At 36.0% G+C, this 18,120-nt stretch overlaps 1 protein-coding gene across 17 annotated transcripts in view; it reads left to right on the top strand.

Moving 5' to 3' along the window:
• MLIP (muscular LMNA interacting protein) overlaps positions 1–18,120 on the top strand; it is a 285,799-nt gene that overhangs the window by 153,826 nt on the left and 113,853 nt on the right. For 16 of the 17 annotated variants that reach the window (XR_013176178.1, XM_077162113.1, XM_077162114.1 and 13 more), the window contains one exon: positions 886–2,454. The exons of the other annotated variant lie outside the window; for it this stretch is intronic. Coding sequence is in view for 15 of the 16 variants with exons in the window: in XM_077162113.1 (XP_077018228.1) it covers positions 886–2,454 (1,569 nt within the window). In the remaining variant the exon portion in view is untranslated. The remainder of the gene's footprint in view (positions 1–885; positions 2,455–18,120) is intronic. 17 annotated transcript variants of the gene reach the window in all.

The following is an 18,120-nucleotide window of genomic DNA, read 5'->3' on the forward strand; positions in this document are numbered from 1 at the left end:
GTGGATGATTTTTAAAATAGCACAAGAATACACGCAATTATGTCAGGGGTATCTCTAGCTTCTCTTGTAAATGATTTAATATTTCTTTATTTGGTGTGGAATTCTGTGAGGTGGTTTACATTCATAAAGTGCCCTGGCTTTCTTTGACATCAAAGAGAACCTATTACTTATTCTGGAAAATAATTAGGGATATATTTTTAATAAGTTTAAACTCCCTCTATTTTTTTTGGACTTTTCTTTTAGTTGCTCAGTTTATCATCCTATGTTTATTTTGGGTGTTGTATCTTTTGACTCTGGGCAAGTTTTCCGATTCACAATCTATTGTAGTAGTCCAAATTTTTAGAATTTTTTTTTTTTTTTTTTTTTTTTAACATGGGCAGGCACCAGGAATTGAACCCCGGTCCTCTGGGCCCACCCCAAATTTTTAGAATTTTAAAGATTTGAAGTGTGTTAAATATTTTAAGGCAGGTAGTCATTACTGTTATACTACAGTTTATGTTCACCCAATGAAAGAAGATGTATTTCAAATTCCAAAGTAAATGTTAAAATTTATACTGATGGTGATTTAAATCTTTTCAAATCCCATAATTCTAAATTAAGATATATATTTTATATTTTGCATGCAATTTTATGCATGTTTATATTCTGGGAATAAATGAGATTAGAGGATACGATACTTCAGAGTTTATTTATATTCTATTTCAAATTGAAAACAATGCCTCTCTAGAAAACCGGATTTTCCTTCAATTTTATGGAACTCTAAAAAATGTCTCCTCTTGTGTAAACTAATAATAAGACTTTGCATGAACCCACGAGTGACATAAATATTTTGATAGTTTCACAAATAATGCCCTATTTCAATCTGTCTGTTTCTCTTTCCTCTAGTTAACTTCTCCCACTACCTCTGATCAGCTTGCCTGTAAACCACCTGCTTTCTCCTTTGTTTCTCCAACTAATCAGAAAATACAACCTGACTCAGTTAACCTCGACGGAGCCTCTGTCCTAGAGGAGTTCCACAGTAGGAGGCTGGATGGCACTGGGGGCTTTGTGGAAGAAACAGCTACGTATTTTCAAACTTCCGCTCACTCTTCACCCTCTTTTGCATCGAAAGGCACCTCCTCGATGTTACAGTTTCCCTGTGCTCCTCAGCTATCAGGTTCTGATATATCCAGTCCAAATGCAGCAGATCAAAATGCTGGACTGACATCTGAAATTCTGAAGAAGACGACGTTAACCTCGCATGTCCTTAATCCCAGAGAAAGTCTGGGAACCTCGTCTCCTTCTCCAGCCTCTGGTGCTTCTCTGAAGTCAAATTCAGCCTCATATATACCAGTCCGTATTGTCACTCATTCACTCTCTCCAAGTCCAAAAACATTTACTTCCTCTTTCCTTGGCTCTTCTTCCACCATCTGTAGCCAAATGTCATCTAGTGGAAATCTCTCAAAGTCAGGTGTGAAAAGCCCGGTGCCCTCTAGGCTGTCCCTTCTCACTGCTATTCTCAAGTCGAGCCCTTCTCACCAAAGGTCCCTTTCGCCTGCTTCCTGTCCAACTTTGTCTCTCAACTCCCTGACCTCTTCCACGCTCACTCTCGATCACAAAGTAAAGCAAACCCCACCCACACCTAAGAAGTCTCTCTCAAGTTGCTCCCTGAGAGCTGGGTCTCCAGACCAAGGGGAATGCCAGGTTTCTGAATTTACTCAACAATCCCTTCACTTACCTTTTTATCAAAAGTCTACTACCCTTTCTCAGGTGCCATCCCTTTATCCTACAAAACATGTTAGTAGCAACCTTGTTTCTTTGAATGTAGAAAAAACACCATCACCCACTTTGAAAAGCAATACACCACTATCCCCTCTACAAACCGGTATGTTCAGCTCTGCTGGTCTTCCTCCTGTTCCATCAAGCTCTTCTCTTTCTCCTTTGAAGGCCAAACAGGACACTGATCTCAGGGCTCCAGAAAAGCCCAAGAGACTTTACCCACACCCTTCCACTACAGCCTCCTCTGCATTACCTTCCGTATCTCCTCTTACTAACCAAAGAGCCATGCTCCCCACTCCAGAGAAGTGTTTTAATCCTTCCCCAGCTCTTTCAAACTTAATTACCAGATCTGAAAGGACATTACCACAATTGTCTGGCCAGGGGAAGAATTCTTTAGCTTCTCCACCCCCTATCTCAAATGCTAGTTCTGTCTCTCTTCCCAGCTGGGAGCCCTCCTCTCTGCCTCACGGTAATTTGGCCACCCAGGCACACCAGCTCAATCCCTCAGCACTACTTCCAAATTGTGGCAGTAGAACCTTGCCTTCAAGACCTGAGAAATCTGAAAGCACAATATCAAGCTACAGGCCATCTGTTTCAGCCCCATCACCTCCCATCATTTCTCTAACAAGAACCAAGGAACTGATTTCACCATGTACATTGTCCATGTCAACAGGCCCTGAAAATAAGAAACCCAAGGTATTTTTTGCATGTTGCATGGTGCATGCTTATTTTTTAATTTGGTAGAGTCTTTGTTTTTCCAGGGGAAAAAAATCTATAATCAGGCATTCATTCTATTACTTCAAGAAGGTAGAGAAGTTGAAAGGGGGACTGGTATTTGGTATATTCGAAAGTGGGGGTGGATTATATTATGATTTGTCTAAAATTACAGATGTTTCAATAAAACCATTTGGTTTTTCAAAGCCTCCTTTTATGGTAACTTTTATATCTGTGATATAAAAAAAATCACAGGCATAATTTTTCCCCCAGGCTTAATTTGACTTATGCCTTTGACCCCATTGACAGAATTAAAAGGAGCTAGTTGAGATTTGGGAATGTGTTACAATTCTGATTCTCTAATAATATAGACAGTATCATCTATCAAAATATGCTGTACTGACACAATAGTAGACAGCATTGATTAAGAATGGAATATTATCTTAGAGATAGGGCCATATTATTGTCAAATAAGTTGGGAAACTTTCTATTTTTCCTGCTGACATTCATTTATTATTATTAACTTTCTTTCCCTTCTACCAGGTTAACATTTTTATTGCTCCCCATACCACAAACTAAATAAATATGGATTTTAGTTTTATATATATATGACAACAGAGAATAGAAATTTCCCTGTTTACTTGAAAATTACTTGATTTATTATAAGTATTAAATATGTAGTAATTTAAAAATAGTGAAAGGGTGAACAGGGTGGATAGAAAGAAATAAAATTAAGAAAAGAGAAATGTTGGCTTTTAAATACTCTGAAATAACCCACTAATCAAGTATATGAAAATGGCATTTATTCTAGTATGGGAAGGGAAATATTTGAAGGAGCAATGCCACAGTTCAGCTCTTCTGATGGAAAATAACTCTACTTTGGGGCATGATATCTTCCAAATTCTCAAATAATTCAGGTTGTGGATCATTTGCACCTAGAACTTGAGAGTTGTTATATAAATAAAATAAGATTATGAAAGTATTAGGAAGGAGTGGGGTATTTCAATTGGGTGCATTAAAATAATGAAGTTTTAGAACTTATAAATGCCTTCGAGAGCTAATTCAATTCTGTCATCTATTGGATGATGAACTTAAAATTGGAAAGATGAACTGAGCCACATAATCTTGATAATGCTGTTGCACTATAACCCAACTTCTAAAAACCTGTGTTAAATACCTGCTGCATGCCCATCACTATACTAGCTTTCATGAAGCATTTTACTTTTCTAAAGGAAAGTAAGAAGCAATTTCAGTTCATAAAAGTTCCAATTTTCTTTAGCAGAGAATGTGGATAAGATATAAGAAGTTATTAAATCTGTGATACAGCTAGAAAACAATATAGGTACTATAAATATGGTGTAATGCCGATTGCATTACACAATAATTGCTGAGGAATTCAATATAGCAGGAATAATATTATGGGATGTGGTTAGTAAGGAAAGTTGTCATAAATGTCAGACCTATTGGAAATGTTTAGGATTTACCTTAATGAAGAAGAAAGGAGTTGGCATTTCAGAAATGGAAAACAACCTGACAGATATATAGAAGATGATCTCAAAAGACTAGGTGTGGAGACATAGAAGATTGATCTTAAAATTGAGTAGCAATAGTAGTCAAGAGATATCAAAAGTTTTCCGACGGTCAAGAGCTATGCTATTAGTTATACAAAATAGTAAAAAAATTAATTTAAATGGATTGTGTCAGTTAATTTACATAATCATATGAGGTTGGTGATATTATTATCCCAATTTTAAATACCAAGAAACTGGAGTTCAGTGAATTACTTGGCTGGGTCACGTATCTTGTACTGGCAGAGCTGATGTTTATATTAAGTCTGCTGAGTCTTGAAGCCATGTTCTTTATTACTATGATTTATTACAGCAAAGTAATAACTCATATTAATTAGCATTTAGCCTGATTTATTACTTCTCTAGAAGGGAATCATCATTATTGTGGAATAACAATCAGAAATCTCAATTTACAAAAAATGTTTAAGATACTCTTTAAACTGCTATAGTTTTAGATATTAGTAAATTCTGGTTTTTTAAACTTTCAAAGCAAATGAATTTTAAAAATACTTTCTATGATGCTAAATTTGAAATTCTTATTTATTCATGGTAAGATGATCTGGTTATTATCTTTTGCATATACATGTGCTATTATGTAATTCATTTGCAGTATCTTTTTAAAACCTAGCTGATATTAGATTCTTTGCAACTAAACATTGCCATTTACTGAATTTATTAACAATTATTTTTTAAACCATGTTGCCATACATGTAAATTATTCATTACCTTTGTGAAAAGTAATTTTATTCCAGAAGCTTCTTCAAGGTATTTCTCTGTGTGGTTCACTGTGCTTTGTTAATGTTTCATCCTGTTTTTGCATCTAGTTAGAAGAAGGTGAGCCCAGAGGGGCTTTTGGAATTCAAAGGTCTATTTTTGAAGACCTGCTCTTCCCTGTTCTTACTGCTCACAACATCTAAGAATGTTCAGCATTTGCTTCGTTTCTGTTTATTTTCTTTAATTCCAAGTGAAGACAATTCAGCCTTCTAGAGATACATGATAAAAATAGATGAACATGAAAATAAGAAAAATGATTATATTTTACCTGCCAGCGAAAATATCAATCTATTCCTCAGAACAGAAAAGATATTGCTTATTGTGGGCAAAATTTCATGTGAAAATGTAGTAATTAATGATGACTTCTCAAAAATACTCTCTGAGGCATGCTGATCTTTGTTATTTTTATTTTCTCCGTGTTTTTTTTTTTTTTTTTTTTGCTATTATCTCTCCAGGTAAAATTCAGCCTACATTTTTTTTTATTACAAACTATTATTTGTGGAATTGTGCCTTGAGTATAAAAAAATCACTAAAAATGATTCTGGTAAAAGTAAATCTTATCTTAGTCTCTTTTGACATTTGACTGGTTCTGTTTAATTGCTAAGATTATTTGATATAATTATAGGAGGAAGTAAAAAAAGGCTTTCTGATATCAAAGAATTTATAGGCTTTTAGGATTGTTTCTTGTTTACTCCTTTCTCTGTGGTGCTAATCTAAGCACAGGGATCTCTTTGAAGTTACAGAGCTTCAGATTTAGATTGGCTTCACTCAGTCCCAGATCCTGAAAAGAAATAGGTCTTAGAACACAGATGGCCATCAAATTAAAACACAAATGTTTGAAGGATATTAGTTCAAAGTCTGGGTCCTACTGTCTTTTGATATTAAAATAAAATGGAATAGCTAGAATATTCTGAGCTAAATCCTCATATAAAGCATGTTTGATGTTTCTTTTTCATAGATGGAATCTTAAAGTTCTAAATCTGTTTGCACTAGCATGATATAATTGATGTCATATTTTATTTGAGGTGAGTTTTAAATACCATTTTTACATCATAATCGTAGTCCTAGCTAGGATAGGCATCTTCCTAAATGTTGCTTAGGCTACTTTGATCAAAATCTATGTTGGGACCTTTTCTTCCCTTAGGAAAGAGTGGACATCATAAAAATCACCTATAAGGTCTCTTTAGATTCCCTATTAAATACATACACATATGCATTTAACTTTTTATTATAGAAAAATAAATGTAGCTAAAAATTTCCCATTTTTTACTTCATTTATAAAATAGTTTAAAGTTTTCTCCTGGTGAGTGATCATGGTGTTCCGTATGGGGATTTAAGGTCACCATTACATCAAAGCCTCTCACAATCTGTCACTCCTGAAGATGGTCTGAAGGTCTCTTACAAATATGAGGGCCTCCAATGGCCTTAAAGCAGTTCAGACTTACAGTCTCTTTAGGAAATCAGTTGAGAGCTTTTGATGTTTCATGCACCTTTATAGCTGGTATTTGCTTTTATAAAACCCTTGTTCCTTTTAGACATCAAAACATTTCTATACACATCATTTTGGAAACTTGGTGGCAGCAGTTGGTACATTGACTTTTTCTCTATTTCTAGAGGACCACATGTAATCTGGGAAATAGGCAACATGGAATATGCTTGCCATGAGATAAAATAATCAGTCTGGCTTAAAAAAATCATTCATTTGTCCAATAAATATGTTTTGAATACCTATTCAAAGATGTGGAGAAATTTTAGTGAATAAAACATTCAGAAATACCATACAAAGAAAGCTAATCTTTTAAGTAAAGGAGGGTAAAGGGAATGGGGAAGGGATGCCATTGCAACTTTATAGCAAATAGTTAAGGTAGATTTCTTTGAGAAGATGATATCTAGGAGGTGATGCTCCTAAAGAAGGGGGCAGTCACAAACAATCCCTGAGGCCATAGAATGTTTGGCAAGTACAAAGAACAGATGTGGGGCAGAGTGGCCTTGGTGGAGGGGTAAGCAGAAATTGAGACGGTGGTCCTGTAAGCCACTCTAAAGCCTTTGATGTTTACTTTGAGTAAGATAGGAAGTCATTGTGTTTTGGATAAAGTGACATATCTGTCTGGGTGCTGTGTTGAGAATAGATTGAAAAGAGGGGAACAGAGAGACTAGGCAAGTGAGGATAGTAACTCTAGGCAGGATAAAGCAGTACAGGTGGAGAGAAGTAATGATTTCTGAATATATTTTAAAGATAGAGTGACAAACACTCAGCAATCATTATAGTCAACCATATGCAAAATTATAGAACAGCTAAAACTAGACATGTTCTCCTGTTTGGACTTTTCTTTTTTTTTTATCTTCCATCTCTTATTCTACCCATCCATAAGGTTTCTTGAGGCTTTCTTGGATATTTCAGACTCTCCAAGTTTGTACCCACTCCTATTTGTCACTTTCAGTTCTGAACATACCAGTTCTGTCTCTCATGACCTTTGCTTCTATACACTTAGGTGTCAATAACTGACAAAAACAATCTTCTTGCCCTTCGTCTTTTATCTGCATTTTAATTGGGAAGGGGGTATGCTGTTAACTCAAAGAGGAGACTTTACAAGGGAAACAGAGATCTAAGATCATGAGTTCAACTCTTGAAAGTTTACATACATCATGAGGTAACAGATGACTTTAGAAAATTAATATGTTAGAAATATCCTTCAGGGAATGCTTTGAGGAGAGAAAGAAGTCTCTAACCCAGGTCTGTCTGGGACTTGAGAAGGAATGAGAAAGTAAAATATGTTTGCTGTTTTTTTTTTTGCCCTCTGAATATTATTGTAATCTTCAATTAAATACTTCAAGTCAACAAACATTTACCGAACATCTGTTCTTTACAAGTTTGGCATTAGGTATTGGAAATAAAGAAGAAATTTATGTAGACCTTTCTATGGTCAGCAAGTTTTTGACAGTTCTACCCCCAATCCTTCAATTATCAAGATCATTATAGAGATTATCTGGACTCTTCCAGTGATCTGGATGAGAGGGGGATGCCATGGAGAATCTCCTTCTGTGAATTGGATCTGTTTGGGTTGCACTTTCATCTCAGGGTTGTTACCAGAAAGATTTTGATTCATGCAATTGCAGGCATGGTCACTGAGGAGCAGGATGCATATGTTTGGGTGGTGCTCTCATCTCTGCTAAATTGGTGCTTCGGTATGGAAGTTGAGGTTGTCAGAAGATGTAACGGGGATCTTGGTCCTCTTGCACTGTGCAGGCCTCTCTAAAACTTTCACTTTTACTTTGAGTGAGACAGGAAGCCACTGAAGGGTTTTGAATGGGTAGAGTTTTGTATCAATTCTAACAATTAGGTATGAATTTGCTGCCTTGGGATGTAGGCTCTTCTCCAGATTTCTTCCTATTGTTTATTGGAATCTGAGGTCCCTCCACTCATATACACCTAAAGTATAACCACAAGTCTAAAAGCCCTAATTGTCAAGACAGCTAACATAGCTTACTCTGGGACCTCATGTGTATTAATTAATGGATCCTGTGCTAGAACTTTAGACATGAGTAATAAGCTTGAGGTAGGATGGTGATGGGACATATTTCCTGAAGATATAAGATGTGTTCTTGCCATCCTAATCTTTACACATAGCATTTATGTTGCAATATCTAGCACGGCCTGTGAATGGGACTAGGTCTGATTGACTTATATGTAAAAATGCCTTTTCAATTTTTAAACCTACTCTTTGCTCTGTACTTATCATTTAGTGAATATTTAATAAGCATATAGTGAATTTAAAAAAATATTTTTATTGAGAAATCTTCATATACATGCAGTCTAATCATATTATATAATCAATGGCTCATCATATCATCACATAGTTGTGTATTCATCACTATGATCAGTTTTAGAACATTTGCATCACTCCAGGGAAGGAAATATAAATTAAAAATAAAAACTTGGGTGGTTCAATGGTGGCTCAGTGAAGAATAATTCTCGCTGCATGCCGGAGACCCAGGTTCAATTCCCAGAGACTGTCCATGCCAAAACAAACAGACAAAAATACTCCTTACCCTTCCCTCTCATTGACTACCAGTATTTCAATCTACCCAACTTTTTACCCTTTATCCCTCCCATTATTTATTTACTTTTTATCCCTATTTGTTTACTCATTTGTCCATACCCTGTATAAAAGGTGCATCACACACAAGGTTTTCACAATCACATGGTCACACTGTAAAAGCTATATAGTTATACAGTCATCTTCAAGAATCAGGGCTACTGGAACATAGTTCAACAGTTTTGGGTACTATCCTCTAGCCATTCCAATATACCATAAACTAAAAAGGAATATTTATATAATGTATATGAATAACCTCTCGGATAACTTGTTGACCCTGTTTGAAATCTCCCAGCCACTGAAACTTTATCTTGTCTCATTTCTCTCTTCCCCCTTTTGGGCAAAAGGTCTCAATCCTGTGATGCCAGGTCCTGGTTCATCCCTGGGAGTCATGTCTCCAGGGAGATTTGCATGCCTAGGAGTCATGTTCCGCATAGCAGGGAGGGCAATGAGTTCACCTGCTGAGTTGGCTTAGAGAGAGAGGCCACATCTGAGCAACAAAAAAGATTCTCTGGGGGTGACTCTTAGGCATAATTGTAAATTAGCTTAGCTTTTCCTTTGCAGGAAAAAGCTTCATAGGGGCGAGCCCCAAGATTGAGGGCTCAGCCTATTGAATTGATTGTTCCCACTATTTAGGAGAATCTCGGGAATTTCCCAGATGGGGAAACTTAATGTTTCCTCCTTTCTCCCCAGTCTCCCAAGGGGACTTTGCAAACATTCTTTTATTCTCTGCCCAGATTATTCTGGGATATTTCAGGGCATAACACCAATCTGTACAAACCAATAAGATTCCATGTAATTATAGTGTTCAAGTAAATGGAGCATACCAATTAAATTACATAATATGCTACCCTAAAAATATAAGTTTTGCACCAAATAAACATCTCTCCCCTTGGTTCATACAGAAGTTGACGTTTGAAAATATGGGCCATATCATCTGCATTCCGATTTACCTTAGTTCAATTCAGATAAATTTCATTCATATCTCTAGTCAAAGTCTGATTGCATTTTCAGCTTTTTAATAGTTGCTGAATGGGGTAATGCTGACATTCATAGCTTCAGTGCTTTAACTCTAAGTCTCAGGTGTCACATAAATACCTGAAGTTTCAAGGAATTATCAGGTTATATATAAATAGCTCAGCATCTCAGAATTTAGAAATAACAGTAATAACTCCTAAATATATGTGACTGCTGTAAGAGCTTACAATCTAAGAAACTTTACAATAAGCCCCAACCTGATAACACATGCTCTCCACTTCAATTCTCCAAGTTTGTATATTATAGTTAGTGCATATGAGTGAGGTATGATAATATTTGTCATTTTGTTTCTGACATTTCACACCACATACTGTCCTTAAGATTCATTCACCTAGTTGCATGCCTCACAACTTAATTCCTTCTTGCTGCTGCTCAGTAGTTCATTGTATGGAAACACCACAGTTCCCCCTTCCATTCTTCAGTTGTTGTACCCTTAGACCACCTCCATACATGGTGACTCCCTAACATTGCCACCATTAACACCAGTGTGCAAATGGAGTTCCTGTCCCCACTCTTAGTTCCTCCAGGTATATACCCAGCAACAGGGTTGCAAGATCATGTGGCAACCCCACCCCTAGCCTCCTGTGTAACCACCACACTGCCCTCTGGAGGTGCTGCACCTCTCAGCTTCCCTACCAATAGTGAATAGTTACATCTCTTTCTTCACATTTTCTCTAGCACTTGTTTCTCTGTTTATTTTTAAACAGTTTTATTCAAACATTATACAATCCAACCTAAGTAAACAGCCATGCTTTCACCACCATAATCTATGTTAAAACATTTCCTTTTTTTCCAGATAGAATCCCATACGCCTCCCCCAAATCCCCCATTTGTTGGCATTTGGTTTTGGCATAATGCCTTTGTTACATTTGGTGGAAACTTATTAAAATGTTACTGTTAACTATAGATCCTAGCTTGCATTGATTGTATTTTTTCCCTGATTCGATCCCATTTTCAGTACCTTACACTGTTGACCTTCATTTTTTTCTCCCTCATGCAAAAAGTTTTTAGATTTATACATTTATTCACCACCATTGACTACTCTAAAATTTGCAAAGCTATACAGTCAAGTCTTTATCTTCTATCTTTCCTTCTGGTGTCCTACCTGCCCCTAACCTTCGTCTTTCAACCATACTCACATTCATCTTTATTCAGTATACTTACAATATTGTGCTGCCAGGAGGCAGTATTTTGCTATCCATTTCTGGATCTATGCAATTAATCTTATTGAATATTCTGTACTCCTTTAGCATGAAATGCCCGGTCTCTACTGTCTTTCTATCTCCTGATATCTTGTGTTCTCAACTTTAACTCTCAAAGTTCACTCATTAATATTAGTTCATACTAGTGAGACCAAACAATATTTGTCCTTTTGTTTCTGGCTAATTTCACTCAGCATAATGTCCATAAGTTTCATTCATCCACATTATTACATGTTTCATGACTTTATTCTGTCTTACAGCTGTGTAATATTCCATCATATGTATATACTACCACTTGTTTAGCAACTCATCTGTTAGACATTTGGGCTGTTTCCATCTCTTGGCAATCATAAATAATGCTGCAAAAAACATTTGTGTGCAAATATCAGCTTGTGTCCTTACCTTCAGTCCTCTGAATATATACCTAGTAATTGGATTGCTGGATCACGTGGCAATTCTATACTTAGCTTCCTGAGGAACCACCAAACTGCCTTCCAGAGTGGTTGCACCATTTTACATTCCTACCAACAGTGGATGTGTGCCTCTTTCTCAACATCCTCTCCAGCACTTGTTGTTTTCAATAATTGCCATTATAGTGGTTATGAGGTGATATCTCATTGTGGTTTTGATTTGCATTTCCCTAATAGCCAGAGAAGTTGAGCATATTTTCAGGTGCATTTTAGCCATTTGTGTTTCCTCTTCTGAAAAGTATCTGTTCATGTCTTTTGCCCTATGTAATGCACATTTTTAATTGGGTTATTTGTCTTTTTGTTGTTGAGTTGTAGAATCTCTTTATATATTCTGGATATTAAACCATTATGTGATATGTTGTTTCTAAATATTGTCTCCCATTGTGTAGGCTGCCTTTTAACTTTCCTTACAAAGTTCTTTGATGCAAAAAAGTGTTTAATTTTGAGGAGATCCCATTTATCTATTTCCTTTTTCATTGCTCATGCTTTGGGTATAAGGTCTAGGAAACTACTGCCTATCACAAGATTTATAAGATATTTCCCTATATTTTCTTCTAAAGGTTTTATGGTCTTAATTTTAATGTTTAGACGTTTGATCCATTTTGAGTTCATTTTTGTATAGGATATGAGATATGGATAGTCTTTCATTCTTTTGCATATAGATATCCAGTTCTCCAAACACCATTTACTGAAGAGGCTGTTCTGTCTCAGGTGGGTTGACTTGATCACTTTGTCAAAGATCAATTGTCCGTAGATTATAGGGTCTATTTCAGGACACTCAATGAGATTCCTTTAGTCGGTATATCTATCTTTATGCCAGTACCATGCTGTTTTGACCACTGTAGCTTCTTAATATCCTTTAAATTCAAGCAATATGAGACCCCCCTCCCCCAACTTTAGTTTTCTTTCTCAAGATATTTTTTGCTTTTGAGAGCACCCAGCCTTCTGAATACATTTATTTTTTGGCTTTTCTATTTCTGCAAAGTAAGTTTTTGGGATTTTAATTGGTATTGCATTGAATCTATAAATCAGTTTAAGTAGACTGACATCTTAACTCTATTTAGTCTTCCAATCCATGAACACGGTATGCTTTTCCATTTATTTAGGTCTTCCATGAATTCTTTTCACAATTTATTATAGGTTTCTGTGTATTGTTCTTTTGTATCCTTAGTTAAATTGATTCCTAAATCTTTGCTTCTTTTGGTTGCTATTGTAAATGGGATTTTTTCTTAACTTCCTCCTCATATTGCTCATTACAAGTGTATAAAAACACTACTGGTGTTTGAGTGTTGATCTTCTACCCTGCCACCTTGCTGTACTCCTTTATCAGCTTTATTAGGTTCACAGTAGATTTTTCAGGGTTTTTGACATATTGTATCATATCGTCTGCAAAAAGTTTTACTTCTTCCTTTCCAATTTGGATGTCTTTTTATTTCTTTTTCTTGTCTAATTGCTCTGGCTAGGATTTTTAGCACAACGTTGAATAACAATGCTAACAGTGGGCATCCTTTTCTTGTTCCTGATCTTAGAGGGAACAATTTTCAATCTTTCCCCATTGAGGATGATGATAGCTATGGGCTTTTCATATATTTCCTTTATCATGTTGAAGAAGTTCCCTTCTATTCCTATCCTTTGAAGTGTTTTCATCAAGAAAGGATGTTGAATTTTTTCAAAATGCCTTTTTGGCATAATTGAGATGATCATGTGGTTTTTCTGCTTTGACTTATCGATATGATATATTACATTGATTGATTTCTTGTACTGAACCGATCTTGTATATATGGAATAAATCCCACTTGGCAATGGTGTATAATTCTTATAGTGCATCTGAATTCAATTTCCAAGTATTTTGTTGAGGATTTTTGCATTATATTCATTAAAGAGATTGGTCTGTAATCTCTTCATTGAAGTGATTGTTTTTTATTCTAGTATTTTTGTCTGGCTTAATTATTAGGGTGATTTTGGCTCATAAAATGAATTAGGGAACTTTCTATCCTCTTTATTTTTTTTTTGAAGATCTTCAGCAGGATTGGTACTAATTCTTTCTTGAATATTTGGTAGAATTCACATGTGAAGCCATCTGGTCCTGGATTTTCTTTTTGGGGAGCTTCTTGATGATTGATTTAACCTCTTTGCTTTTGATTGGTTTGTTGAGGTCATCTGTTTCTTCTCAAATCAATATTGATTGTTCATGCCCTTCTAGAAAGTTGTCCATTTCATCTACATTGTCTAGTTTATTAGTGTATAGTTGCTAATAAACTAGACAATGTAGTTTCTTCTAATTATCTGTTATTTGTATGGGGCCAGTTGTCATGTCCCCTCTTCCATTTCAGATTTTATTTATTTGCATGCTCTCTCTTTTTCTTTTTGTAACCTAGCTAAGGGCCCATTGATTTTATTGATTTTCTCAAGGAACCAACTTCTAGTTTTGTTAATTTCTCTATTGTTTTCATATTCTCAATTTCATTTATTTATGCTTTAATCTTCATTATTTCTTTCCTTTCATTTGCTTTGCAGTTAGTCTGCTGTACTTTCTCTAGTTCTTCCAGGAATTCCTTGATTCTTGCTGCTTCCTCTTTTTTAATATAGGCATTTAAGGCAATAAATTTCCTTTCAGCACAGCCTTTGTTGTATGCCATGAATTTTGATATGTTTGTTTTCATTTTTATTTGCCTTGAGATATTTACTGATTTCTTCTTTTTTCAAGAGTTTGTTGTTTAGCCTCCATATATTGTGAATTTTCTGGCCTTCTGCCTGTTATTGATTTCTAATTTCATTCCGTTATGATCTGAGAAAGAGTTTTGTATAATTTTGATCTTTTAAAATGTATCAAGATTTGCTTTGTGATCCAGCATATGGTCTATCCTTGCTAGTGACCCATGAGTACTTGAGAAAATGTGTATTCTGCTGTTGTGGGGTGTAATGTTCTGTAAATATATGTTAACTCTGTTTAATTTATTGTATTATTCAAAATGTGTTTTATTTGATCCTCTGTCTATATGTTCCTTCCATTGATGACAGTGGGTAATTGAAGTCTCCAACTATTTTGGTAGAGGTGTCTACTTATCCCTTCAGCATTATTAGTGTTTGCCTCATGGGTTTTAGAGCACTCTGGCTTGGTGAATAAATATTTATGATTGTTATGTCTTTTTGTTGAATTGCTCTTTTTATTAATACATAGTGTCCTTCTTTGTCTCTCTTAATTGTTTTACATTTGAAATCTAATTTGTCAGATATTAGTATAGCTGCCCCTACTCTTTTCTGGTTGTTTGCATGAAATGTATTTTCCCAGCCTTCATTTTCAACCTTTTTTTGTCCTTGGGTCTAAAGTGAATCTCTTTAGATAGCATATACATGGATCCTGTTTTTTAATCCTTTCTGCCAGTCTGTGTCTTTTGATTGGGGAGTTTAATCCATTAACATTTAATTTTCTTGTTGTAAAGGCAGTGCTTTTTTCTACCATTTTGTCTTTTGGATTTTATGTGTCATATCTAATTCTTTTTTCTCCTTTTACCTTTGCTGATAGTCTTCATTTCTACACTGTTCTCTCTTCTATCTTTTCCTATTGGCCTTTAGTGCTTCCTTTAGTATTTCTTATAGAACCAATCTTTTAATCATAAATTCCCTCAGTGCCTGTTTTTCTGAAAATATTTTATTCTCCCCTTATTTCTGAAAGACAGTTTTGATGGGTATAGAATTCTTGGTTGGCAGTTTTTCTCTTTCAGAATCTTAAATATATCATACCACTGCCTTCTCACCTCCATGGATTCTGTTGAAAAATCCATACATAGTCTTATTGAGCTTCCCTTGTATGTGATGGATTGATTTTCTGTTGCTGCTTTCAAAATTTTCTCTTTGTCTTTGACATTTGAGAATCTGATTGGTAAGTGTCTTGGAATAGGTCTATTTGGATCTATTCTGTTTAGGGTATACTGCACTTCTTGGATCTGTAATTTTATGTCCTTCATAAGAGATGGGGAAATTTTCAGTGATTGTATACTCCAATAGTCCTACTCCTTTCCCATTCTCTTCTCCTTCTGGGACACCTATAACATGTGTATTCATGTGCTTCATGTTGTTATTCAATTCCTTGAGACCCTCCTCATATTTTTCCATTCTTTTCCCTATATTTTCTTTTGTGTGTCAGATTTCAGATGTCAGTCCTCTAGTTCACAAATCCTTTCTTCTCCCTTTTCAAATCTATTGATGCAGGTTTCCATTGTTTCTTCCATTTCTTCTGTTGTACCTTTCAATCCTATAAGTCTGCAATTTGTTTTTTCAAATTTTTGAGTTCTTCTTTTTGTTCACCCAATGTCTTTTTTATATCTCCCCCTCAACTCATTGATTTCATTTTTGATGAGATTTTACATGTCTGTTTGAACATCCTGAATTAGTTGCTTCAACTCCTGTATCTCATTTGAATTCTTTGTTTGTTCCTTTGACTGGGCCATATCTTCAATTTTCCTAGTATGATTCATTACTTTCTGCTGGTATCTAGACACTTGCTTTCCTTATTTAGTTTATTCTGGAGGTTGTTTTCTTTCTTTTACCTAGGGCTTCCTAGCTGGTTGGCTTTGTTTTCTATTGGTCTTTGGCTCTCCATTCAACTTATTCTAGATCTCTTACATAGGTTCTGTTAACTGATCCAAATTTTTCAGTTCTTGTTTTTCTGTTTCTTGTCCTGCCTTGATGGAGCCCATTTTTAAAGAACAGTCTTCTCAGATGTAATCAACCCCAGTCAGATTTTCCCAGACTGGACAGGCCCACATCTCTGGAGGAGGAAGTCACCAGTATCCAGTTTCCTTGAGGGTGAGACCCAGCAGGTTGTCAGACTTTTCTATGAAACCTTTAGACCCTATGTTTTTCCTATCCTGCCCAACATGTGGCACTTGTCTGCCTGAAGCTTACCACCAGTATAAATTGTTGCAGTGCCTTTAATTTCAACAGCTTCTCCCTGCCAGGGGCATGGTTGAGATCCAGCCTCAGTTAGTATGCGGGCTTTGATTGCTTCTGTTTTCCATCCCCTGGGGCTTGAATTCCCTGAAGAAGATTCCCAACTTGATTTGGGTCCTGCTCCCTTTTCTTGGGGAAGATAAGCCCTTTAGGGAATTTCCCCTTCCACCTATTATTACTTTGTCTCTCAGATGTGCCTTAATTCCATCCTTGCCTGGGCAGTGCTGGAACCCAAGAGTGCTAGAATTTCTATCTAATGAGCTGTTAAGAAGTTAAAATGAAAGGATAAAAAATAAAAAAGAAAGCTCCTGCTCCCTGGGTTTGCAAATCAAGAGCTGAAGTTGGTGAATGAGTGGAGTTGTTCTCCATGGATACATGTGCGTCTATGTATCCTCAGTCTCTATGTACCCCCTTTTCTTGGGGTGTAGCCCTTTTCCAGTATTTTGTGCTTTCCAACTCAAAATACTTCCTTTTTTTTTTCTGTCATCCCTGCCCCTCTCTACTGGAGAAAAATCTTCTGATTCCTTTAGTGCTTACTCCAGATTTGTCTATGCTCAGGGCCTGTTTTCAGGAATCAGAATTTGTTAATTAATTCCACAATTGAAGCTTGGTTGAGCTAACTTCTATGCTGTTAGTAAAGTTTGTTTCCTTTCTCCTTGGCAACCAGCCTGTCAGGGAGGGACCCAGCCTCCGCAGCTTGGGAAACTTACAGTTCTCTGTGGAATTTCAGCCATTCCACCTGTTCCAAACTGGTGTATGATGCATGTCTGATCACTGATGTCCCACCAGCAGTTGCTCTGCATACTTTCTGCATATTTACTGGTTGCTCTGTAGGATGAGCTAAATTCCACACCTCACTACACCACCCTCTTACCATGCTGTCCTGGAGGAGCCTCTGAAATCTGATTGAAAGCATCAATTCAAGTTAGAGGGATACAATAGACATCACTGCATTTTTGTCAGATATAGGGTCAGGTTGGTAAGTTCTGCTTTTTTACAATGATCAGACAGTGATTTTAGCCAGTAATACTGCAGGCTGTTATTCAAGTTAGCAAAAACTCTCCTGGCTAGAAGCATTTGTAATTTTAAACCAAAGAGGGAAAATAACAAATTTGGTTCAGCATCTTGAAGCCCTGGAGCTCAGAAGAAGAAATATGTTCTGAATTAGAATAAAGAACTCCATTGGTTGGATTGAGTATTTATTGTGAAGGGAATCCGGAGGAAAGATTGTGGACCCCAAATGTATCTTTTATGTCAATGAGAATGATTTTCAGACTAAAAAGGAAAAGATGCATGTGTTTCAGAGCTGCTTAAAGCCTAAGGTAGATGAGGAACCTAGAAAGACCATCTAGTTGGTGTATATAAGTTGGTATCTCCTGGTCTAGATAAATTATATTTTAAAACATGACGTTTCTATTTCTATTGCAAAACTGTTATAGATGATGGAAATAAAAGTGTTTACCAGAAAAAAAGGGAGAGAGCCATCTGTTCCAATTTTCACCAAAAAGTAAAAGGTACATTCTGAAAATTGTGGCCTACATTCTTA

This window comes from Tamandua tetradactyla, chromosome 5, assembly GCF_023851605.1.
Source record: "Tamandua tetradactyla isolate mTamTet1 chromosome 5, mTamTet1.pri, whole genome shotgun sequence".
Classification (NCBI taxonomy): Eukaryota; Metazoa; Chordata; class Mammalia; order Pilosa; family Myrmecophagidae; genus Tamandua; species Tamandua tetradactyla.